The sequence below is a fragment of the Engystomops pustulosus genome, chromosome 3, assembly GCF_040894005.1.
Source record: "Engystomops pustulosus chromosome 3, aEngPut4.maternal, whole genome shotgun sequence".
Taxonomy (NCBI): Eukaryota; Metazoa; Chordata; class Amphibia; order Anura; family Leptodactylidae; genus Engystomops; species Engystomops pustulosus.
In genome coordinates, this window is record NC_092413.1 from 188,725,451 (window position 1) to 188,736,278 (window position 10,828).

The 10,828-nt window shown below is 40.7% G+C and overlaps 1 protein-coding gene across 1 annotated transcript; it reads left to right on the top strand.

Moving 5' to 3' along the window:
- The first annotated feature begins 3,500 nt into the window (after nt 1-3,500).
- Nucleotides 3,501-8,776, top strand: LOC140120665 (galactose-3-O-sulfotransferase 2-like). The gene is made up of 2 exons (XM_072139627.1): nt 3,501-3,905; nt 6,333-8,776. The coding sequence occupies exons 1-2, from the start codon at nt 3,549-3,551 to the stop codon at nt 7,137-7,139; spliced, it is 1,164 nt and encodes a 387-aa protein (XP_071995728.1). The 5' UTR covers nt 3,501-3,548; the 3' UTR covers nt 7,140-8,776.
- The last annotated feature ends 2,052 nt before the right edge of the window (nt 8,777-10,828 follow it).

Sequence of the window (10,828 nt, forward strand, 5' to 3'; positions counted from 1 at the left end):
TTATACAAGAAGTTTCTCTTTTTCTGTATATTTACTTTACCTTGCCACAATTGTTTCCTAATAAAAATGTGCAGACCTGAATTGTGCTTTATGTTGACTTAGTGTCATTGGGCTTGCAGGGAATTCTTGCCTTTTTAATAAAGGAAAGGGGGATAGTAGAGGGGACTAGATAACAGATAAAATATAACTTTTATTATTGATTAAAATTATGCACAACATTTATAAAATATGTATCAACACAATTAGGGCAAGGACTAGAGGGGAAACCCTCCTGCATGCAAGTATATACCGCTATTTTCGTTCTGCATGTGTTCCCATTGAATTAGGGGAATGTAAGTATGGTGTCTAGATATCAACCCCAGATGAAGTCGCAATATGGCGGCAAAACGGCTGTAGGGTATTTTTAGGGCAAGGTTTTGTTGAATGTAAGAGGGAAAGATAGGAATCGGCACTTATGAAAGTCAGCATCATAGTGATATACTGTAATAGAAAGTAAGTGGCATAGCCGCGCTTTAGCACTAGTGTAACCCATGATCTGAGAAAGGAGAGCACAGCGTTTGTGTAGTCCCATCCATATTCTGCTCATACAGACTTGTGGTACCAGGACAATGGGACACAGCATATCTATATAGTTACGATAATCCTCTGACTGTGTTTGGTTCACGATTAAAACCAGTACACAGCTCGTCAGTGGTCAGTGTGAATAGATTAAATATTGCAGGAAAGTTCGACCTCCGGAAAAAAAACTGGGAAAAAAAGGAACAGAGGAGCTACTGAACCTGCACTCTCCCCCTATAGTAACCAATTCACACAGATAAAAAAGGTCAGTGCTGTGACTCTTTTAAGTCACAGTTCACATTCAGTAGGTAATCTCACCACCTTCCCTTCAGCTACAAATTGAGGATCTCCTAGGTTTCTCCTGCCCTTTCTTCGTTCTCCCGAACACTGGATTTCAATGCATGGTAACAATGTAAAAAACGCCAAACACCTCGCCCGGGCAGCTTATTCTTGTAGTACACAATAATGCTCTCAGAATGAAGAGGCCAGATGAAGTTGAGGCATTGGTCAATTACATTGCAAAGAGTGTCTCAAGTTCCATCGGATTGTTTTCATCCGGCTCCACTTGCATAGGCCTCCACCTCACCCCTATTAAAAATGCCATCTGAGCAACAGGTCATGGCGCAGCCACTAATGCTCTATGATAACTCCAAGCTGAGATCACATGGGCCATCCACTTGTCCCGGCTTAAGTTGCAGACATCGGGACACATTTATCAAAAGTAGTGCAAACTGTGGACTGTGCAGAGTGCCCCAGATTAATCAAAAGTGGCGCACGATCTTTATTAATATGATGCTCCATGGACCATTTTTTTTAACATACAGCATCTGAAGACCTGAGGCTGTCTGGTTTTAACCCATTCATTACAAATTGCTAATTGCACAATGTAAAGAATGAGGAGGAAAATCCCCATATACTGCCATACTGATGATGCTCTGATCGCTGGTTCAAGTTCAATACACTGCTCTACAATACTTATTCATTCACTTATTCATTACACAGTTTACACTCGGAAGGGGTCTGACTGCTCAGAAGATTGGGCAGCCCCGGGGCACTCGGCAATCATCGGGGCTGGCCAGAAGTGGATCGGATCCCCCGGTAAGCGGCACAGGGGATCCAATCCATGCTTGACCGCGGCGTGTAAGGGGTAAGGGTGTTAGCACTCGGTGTAAGCTGTGATAGACAGCTGACAGCTGCTCCTTCTGGTGCCGGCTCCGTTCGTAAGCCGGTGCCAGAAGCAAGACGTTATAGCACCTGAGAAGCAGGTTTTGCAGATGAATGGGTGACCCTATTAGACATAGCAAGAGAAGTTGATTGTTCCAAGTCTGTGATTTCTAGAATATTGCATCTTTACAACTTCACAAACTCGTTCAAGTCCTCCAAGATGGCTGATCATCCTGCAAAGACAAATGCAAGAGAGGACAGGATAATGCAGAGAATCTCCATGGGTTATTGTTTCAACACTCTAGCTGGAACTGCTCCCCAGATCAGCACGGAAGTGCTCTGTTTCCTTCATAAAATGTCTCGAGGTTTAAGAGCATTTGGACAGAGAGCCAAATATGCAAGGACCAAACCTCTCATTAGCAAACAGTGTCAATAAGCTTGACTAACCTGACTGAGGAGCATGTTGTGTGGACAGACAAGCTATATTTGTCAACAAACTGGGGAAAAAAGTGAACCCTTGAAACCGAAAACATTGAAACAATGAAATGGTTAGCACAGATTCCTGATGTAAACTCAGTAGAAAAGTACTGGAAAATCCACGGTAAAAAAAATTATGGCCAAGAAACCCACAGAAGTCACAGAACTTGTGGAGAGATTGGACCAAAATCCCAGTAGTCCTGAGCACTCCCTACTGATCGGTGACTGCTGTAACCTTAGAAAATGTAATTATAATCATTCTCTGTGCTACAGTCATTGCTGTTTTCTATTTATGATCAATCCATTTTGCAAAATAAGGCGATGGGCGCACGGCGCTGTACCCTTCTTATCTTTCCCCGTATTACGCACGGTGCGCCATGTATCGCCATGTGGAGGGGCGGGGTACTACGGTAGGCCGGGCACACGTGTGTGAATGTATCCTAAAGGTTTTATGTTAATGTACTTTGGTCATTTTGCAATACTCAGTTTTAGTAGCATTTTCTATCTCTTACATATAATCCATCAAATGTTCATGAAAATCACAATATTTCTGAAATAATCAAGTGATCGTACATTGTTCTCTAATATTGACCCGCAGTGTATGTTCCATTAGACACCATGGCTAGTCCTGCACATACAATCCCTCAAACAGTTACATTAAGGGCAAAATAAAAAAAGTAAGCGCAATGACAGAAAAATGCAAAAATAACTTAAAGGGGTATTCCGGGAATATGAAAGTTGGCCTCTCTAAAGTAGGTGGAGTTATCACTAAGATGTCCGCCACTGGAAACTACAAGTCCCAAGATCCTTTTGTTCTCAGTAACTCCTCCCACCTCTTCTGCTCTGCTCCCAGTGATGATCTAACAGGTTTTCTTTTTTTGGTGATGGGTAACTGCCATCACCAAAACACTGCCCATACTGGATGCACTGCAACCAACCAACTACAACCAAATGTAGTGGTGATCACATGACCTGCCCAGGCAGGTGCAGGCCATGTGATGTGGACATGTGACCAGCGGCCATCTTCTCTCCTGTGTCTGCTCTGCAACGGACCGTGCGGAGGAAATTAACGGACTGATTAAAGGTCCAGTAGTATTTTAATTCTTCATTACATTGCATGTCACCAGCATTTTCTGCTAAGGGGAGCAAAATTTTAAATAACAACTAATTACACATTAGCTTATATTTTAAGAACCCATTTGTATATGAATTATGCTGATTCCTGGAATACCCCTTTAACATTGTTAAAATAAATCAGTTGTGAAGTGGTTAACAAATCTCTTCCTTCTCCATACAGATGTTATAGAGATTATATTCCATCTTTATCCTTTCTGGCAAGAAAAATCAGCATGCATTTGTCCGAAACAGAGTGGAAGAAACTTCAAGAAATGGTGGAGAGGTGGAGGGCGCAGCAAGAGGATGGCCCCACAAACCCCAACCCCCAGGGATCGGAGAGCACATGGGATTCATGTCAGCCGCGCAGAAATATCTTCTTCCTGAAAACACACAAAACAGCCAGCAGTACCATCATGAATATCCTGTTCCGCTATGGAGAATCTCATAATCTGACATTTGCTCTTCCGATCCCAAAATTCCATTTCGACTATACAAAGTTTTTCTCCACTTCAAGTGTCGCTGGGTTTTCAGCCAAAAAAAGGGTAACATACAATATCATGTGCCACCACATGCGCTTCTCACTGACTGAGGTAATTACCTTTATTACATATATAATGGGGGTCATTTACTAGGGGCCCAATTCGCGTTTTCCCGACGTGTTACCCGAATATTTCCGATTTGCACAGATTTTACCTGAATTGCCCCGGGATTTTGGCGCACGCGGTCGGATTGTGGCGCATCGGCGCTGACATGCGTGCGACGGAAATCGGGGGCGTGGCCGAACCCGACGTTCGGGAAGAGGCTATACCTAATATGTTTATGATTTTATTTATTTATCTATATATCAGTTCTAGGGAAAGTTTTTTTTTAAACTTTTTTTTACTTATTTGTTGGACACTTAGGGTACTTTAACCCTAGGGAGTCTGATTGCTCCTATCATGTATTGCAATACTACTGTATTGTAGTAGATGGAGAATTTGCTATAACCCCAGGGAGTCTGATTGCTCCTATGATATACTGCAATACTACTGCATTGCAGTATATGGAGAATTTGCTATGATTCTGTAAAAGTGTGCATGATTAAAGAAGGGGACCACCTGTATATATTTTATATATTTTTTTCATAATTAAAATAAATAGATTTTTCCATGCTATTACCACTGGTACTATATATACCTTATGTAATGTAATGTATAATATATTTTATGAACAGGCAGTCCCCGAGTTACGTACAGTATAGGTTCTGTAGGCTTAAGTTGAATTTGTATGTAAGTTGGAACTGTATATTTTATAATTGTAAATCCAGACAAATTTTTTTTGGTCTCTGTGACAATTAGATTTTAAAAATGTTCGATTGTCATAAGAACCAGGAGTAACAATAAGGCTTCAATACAGACACCTGTGATAATTGTTATAGCTGTTTATTGTAGCCTAGGGATAAAGTACAGTAACTTACCAACATCCAGAGATCTGTTTGTAACGAGGGGTCGTATGTAAGTTGGGTGTTCTTAAGTAGGGAACTGCCTGTATTGTAAGAAACATGAAGGGCATTCACCACTGTTGCTGTTTTTCTTGTTAGTTCATCTTCATTTCATCATTAAAAACACATAGGGGCTCATTTACCAAGGGTCGCGCACACACTTTTGTCAGACTGTACAGCGTTTTTGGGGCTAAAAGGGCTTGCACAGGTATTCAAGAAATGTGTGCACTGGGATTGTGGCGCACACCACCCTTTTGTGGCACAGCTGCGCTGGCTTTCATGCAACACAGATTAGGGGACGCGCCGTCAGACGATCCGACTGATTTGGTCTGAGAGCGGGTTTTAACTTTCAAATTGTGTAGCAAGCGCAAGCACTTACATGAACCGGGAATAAAAGGTGAACTCTGTTGGACCTCAGCAGGGAAGCGACACATGAAGGATATTGGGCACACAATGCACTTTGTGTGAACTCTGGTGACTGGGTAGGTAAATGTGCCCCATAATATTGGGAAGGAAAGCAATGCGTGCTCTTCCCAATATTATGGGGCACATTTTCTAAGGTCCAAATGCCAGTTTTCTGTCCAACTGTGCACGTTCTTTTATGTGCAAAGTGCTTCCATAGGTATGTAAGAAGTGCCTGCACCACATTTGTGGCGCAGCTGCACTAGCCATCATGCGACACATGATGGTACTCAGTTGGACCGTGTGCCACATTTATCATGCAAAGTCCGACAGAATTGTCTCGCAAGCCCCATGTTAAAGGTGCACCAAAAAACAGTGGTGCACTCTGTCGGAGCAGAGCAGGGAGCGCCAGATTCATGCAGAACATGTTCCAGAAATCCTGAATCCTGCTGGGGCAGACAAAGGGTTAAACACTTCCCCCTGCTTCCTCTTCCTGTACTCTGGGTGTGGCTTGATCTCCTGCTGTGCCCCGCCCCCTCTTCTCTGACTGCTGCTGCAGTTAGTAGATCCTGGAAGGAGCGTAGGTTGTGCTGCAGAGTCTGTGCTGATGCCCCTCTACTCTCATCAGACTCTGGGGGGGGGGGGGGGGGTTTGGGCAGGGCCCCTCTCTAGTCAGGGCCCCCCCAACAAATCCCCACCAACCCCCCCTTATGGCCTCTATGAAAGTGGTGAGTGCCATTCATGTTTCTTGCACTTTATGTCATGGACTGTCTAATATTTCATTTGGAATGGAGCACAACCACGCATTCCATTGCTCCTCAAATATAACAAAGAATTTGTGTAATGAGCACTGAGCACTCCTATCTACTGTGTTTCACATATATATTTCTTTGACACAGCCAACAGAACAACTGTGAACACTTTTAATATGTCACTGAGAAAGCAAAACTGAAATAATCCTTTAATCAGTAAGTTATAAGCAATGCAAAATTGTTAAAACAGAAATCCCTGGATTGATGGAGAGATAAAAATGTTATGACTTTGGAAGTAACAATGGTAAAACAGAAAAAAAAATCCTTTGTCCTTCTATAAAATGTAGTCATAGGAGACAAAATAATGTCTTTTTTCTTTACAGGTGGAGAAGGTCATGCCCAGAGATACATTTTATTTCACCATCCTCCGAAATCCGATAACCCTAATGGAGTCATCTTTCGCATACTACAAAGAGACGGTTTCCTTTCTCAGAGCCAAAGATATAGAAAGCTTCATAAACAACACCCCCAAATTTTACCAAAGTCAAAGATTGGGCAGTAATTATGCAAAAAATCTACTAACTTTTGATCTTGGCTTTGACAACAATGGACCTGAGTCACCTAAACAATATAAACTCCTCACTCAAACAGTAGATACAATATTTGATCTGGTCTTGATTACAGAATACTTTGATGAGTCTTTGGTGCTCCTCAAAGATGCCCTGTGTTGGACTTTTGATGACGTCTTATCATTTCCTCTAAATATTAGAAGTAATACCAGCAGAAAGGTTCTCTCCGAGGAGACTAAAGAGAAAATAAAAAGCTGGAACCAGCTGGACTGGCAGTTGTACGTTCACTTCAATAACTCATTTTGGAATCGAGTGGAGAGGTTTGGGATTGAACGGATGGAGGAAGAAGTGAAGGAATTAAGGAAAAGGAGAGAACAGCTTTCTGAGAAATGTCTAGATGCTGAAGTAAACCCTAGTCAACTAAAAGATAAATCGATGATCCCATATCAGTCAGGTATGGCTGAAATTCTTGGGTACAACCTGAAGCCCGGACTTCAAAAAGATAAACATAGACTTTGTCATAGACTTATTCTTCCAGAACTCCAGTATAGTGAGCTCTTGTGGTCTAAACAGGTTAAAACTGTACAAAGGCCACCTTTAAAGAAGTTTCGTAGAGCCTGAGGTAAAGAATTTAGAGAGACATTACTGGGTGGGGAAGGAACTCTTTACAGAGGTTTTCAAGGTTCAAATGGCTATAGAGTGTTGTTACAAGATATAATATATATCTACCACTACAATTTCCTATAAATAATGATGAATTGTGCAAACAATATTTTTCTACAAAATTATGGTATTATAATATTTATCAACTTTAAGTGTCATTGGAACCAAAATTGGATTCTACCCCAGCAGCTTTTACAAGATCTGTCAAACTTTTGTAGCTAACAATTTAGATTTAAGGGGGTAGAAACTTCAATATATATTTAATAAGGTTTCATTTTCTTTTTATTTATATGTGTTAGATAGTATATAATGTAAATGTCATCGGTATTTACTGTATTGTTTGACTTTGGTCATTAAAGGGCTCCATGACAAGCGAGTAAGTTAGAGTTGACTATGGTGGCTGCTAGATGGCAGACCCAGATACTCCCAAAAGAAGGTGCAACCAAATGAGGTCCTATATTTCAGTGCAGAAAATGTGCTATTCTGAAGTATTATGATTTTCCCTAGCTGGAACTGAGTACCCTAGGCCAAGCCCTAAAATACAACCTCATACTGCCAAAAATAGAAGGGTAAATTGTTCAGTGGGGGAATTGTGCTTTACACTGTTTCAGCCAACACTTGCCATTGTGCCGGGTGATGTGAGGTTTACGTGAAGCTGCTTGGCCCACAAAATTCCAGTTTTTGAGAAGTTTATAGTAGGTCTCGAGCTCTGCAGTAATTTAGGGGAATTTTTCAAACCCATCTCCCAAGAATCCTGTGTTTTTGAATGATGACATGTTTTACCATTTATAGCACTCACTCCCCTTTTTACAAAAATTTCTTTATAAACTAAACCACTCCAAAACCAAGTTTTTTTTATTATTTTGCTTTTCCGTTCTGTACTCCTCTCCTTTACAAACCGTAACTTTTAGATTTTTTCGTTTACAAAGCTACGTGTTATCCCATACTCTGGAGGGTTTTATTTTTACCACTTTCAATGTGCGGTTGAGATGACACCTCTCCGTTATTCTTTGGTTCAGTATGGTCGTAGTGATACCAAATTTATATAGTTTAGTGATCTCAATTCTTTTTAAAAATTTTTAAAAACCTTGCACTAAAAAAATGCCTTGCGTTGCCATATTCTGACACTTGTAACATTTTGATACTTCAGTGCACAAAGATGTTTAAGTTGTCATTATTTGCGGGATGGGATGATGTTTTTATTGATATAATTTTGAAAATTGTAGGTTCTTTTGATCATATTTATGAAATTTTTATTGGAGGCAATTTTATTGGTGGCTATTCATAATATGTTTACAATTTTACTTATTAAATTTGATATGTGTTCTAAGGAAAAGGAAGGGGATGATTTGAGTTATTATTTAAAAAAAAAAAAGCCCACTTGTGTCGGCGGCAGGGGTGGAGATGGGAGCGTGTGTGTTGCAGGTAAGATATCCCATTCCTCATCATCTGTTTGGTGAGAGACACTTTAATAGAGCAGGAATACTGAGTACAAGTGACCAATATGAAATGGTCTAGTGAAATGGGACGGCCTCAACCCGTTTTCATGAAACAGACGTTGTTTTACTTGTCACCATGTCATGTCCTGTTTTTCCTCCCTCCCGTACAATTCTGTGGTTTTTTTCATGTTTATAATTATTTAGTAATAAAAGAACAATAAGAAGACGAATGGTGAGTGTCATCCTTATATTTTCCCTCTTAAAATAAGATTTTCAAGTTCTGCTTGGAACTGATCACCATTATGGGAATTGTAACTAAGATCTATGTGGTGATAGGTCGGAGATACTGTCATGAAAAGATACAATCATGAAAGGAGTCCATGAATACTTTTTAATGGATACATCATTATTCTATAAACCTGTAATATAAGACTAGTCCATAGTATCGACTTGAAGATGTATCACATCATTAAAATTGTGCTGTGTAGCTTTCCATAATAACTGATAGACTATTCATTAACAGAAAAGCAACAACACAAAGTATCAAAATAGTGCAGTGCTACAAGATGCACAAAGTTTTATTTATATCCTTTTTTATTTATAATGGACTAGGCGTTTCATATTTGGCCCGCACCCTTCGTCAGGTCCAAATTGTAGATACTGGCCACAAGGGTTGTCGTGATCCGTACTGCAAACACGCACTTAGTTTGCAGCAAGGAGAGCTCAACAACCCTTGCCATTGTGGCCTGTATCTAAGTTTTGGACCTGATGAAGGGCGCGGTCCACCCTAAAAACACATAGTACGTTTTCACAAATAAAACAGAATTTCTACTACAAATGCTTTGTACCAACTGAGTGAATGAAGGCAACGTGGTACAAACCTGTATTTTTTACCTGCACCCAATCTCAGAATTTTCATCTAGTTGTGTAACCACAACCAGGGACCATAGGGAACAGATGCAGCCTCCACATATACTAAAACTAGGATTGTGCCTAACTTTGCACAACCTAATCAGGTGAGCACATCAAATCCAGTTATATTTACGAATCCGAACTTATTACTACCCTAAGTAATTTCAGTGTATTATTCTACTTCACTTTACTAAAACTGGAGACTCTGAACCTCAAAGCACCTATAAATCATAATTGAGACCTCCAAGAGGACAAAAATCCAGCCTTCCCCAGAACAGACTATGGAGAACCCCCAGCCCAGACAACAAATACAGTGTGTAATAATAATTATATTGGACACCCTAGAGAAGACAATAATGATGGAGACCCTCCGGAGCAGACAGTAGAGACCCCATAACAGACAATAACTTTGAAAATGCCAAAGCAGATAATAATGGTGCCCACAGAGCAGACATTATATGTGGTACTTATACAGTACTCTGGGATCTCCATTATTTTTAAAGTTGTTACTATGTAACTGTTAATGTGTTTAATCCCCTGCACAAAAACTAATGTTACCTCCATACTGTGACCATTAGGTGGTATCTAGTTAACCCAAGAACATGCCCCCTTGTACATAGTAGTCAAGAACATGCTTGCTGTATACAGATAGCCCAGCACATTTCTCAAGTATATGGGGTAGACCCAGCAGATGCCCCAGTATATCGGTACCCGCCCAGAGTATATAGTTAGTTTAGAACATGTGCCCTACTATATAGATAGTGCAAACTCATTCCTTCAGTATATAGGTATTCCCAGCACATGCCTCCAGGATACAGGATATAGGTAGTCTCAATACATGACCCTAGTGTAGGTACTCCAGACACATGTCCCTTGTATTTAGGGAGCCAAACAAATGCCCCCAGTATATAGCTAGTCCCAACTCAGGCCCCTAGTATATAGATAGTCTCAGTACAACCAAACTGATAAAGGTATCCCAGGAAATTCCTCCAGTATTAAGGTATTCCCAGCACGTGCTCTTTAGTACATAGGGTAGCCCAGCACAATCTCCCAGTATATAGGTAGTCCCAAGACATGCCCCCAATTATATAGTTAGTCTTAGAATATGCCCAAATATATACGTATGCCAGCATATGCCTCCTGTATATAGGTAGTCCCAGCACATTACCCCTGCATATAGGTAGTCCCGGCCCATTACCTTGTATATAGGTAGTCCCACTACATGCCCCCAGTATATAGGTAGTTCCAACATGTTCCCCCAGTAGTAGTAATAGCAGTCCCATTATATGCCCCATA

Excerpts from the sequence above, each read along its gene's own strand:
- LOC140120665 (XM_072139627.1), top strand. The coding sequence starts at position 3,549 with ATGCATTTGTCCGAAACAGAGTGGAAGAAACTTCAAGAAATGGTGGAG. Across the intron at positions 3,906-6,332 it reads TGCGCTTCTCACTGACTGAG|GTGGAGAAGGTCATGCCCAG; the intron begins GTAATTACCTTT and ends TTTTCTTTACAG.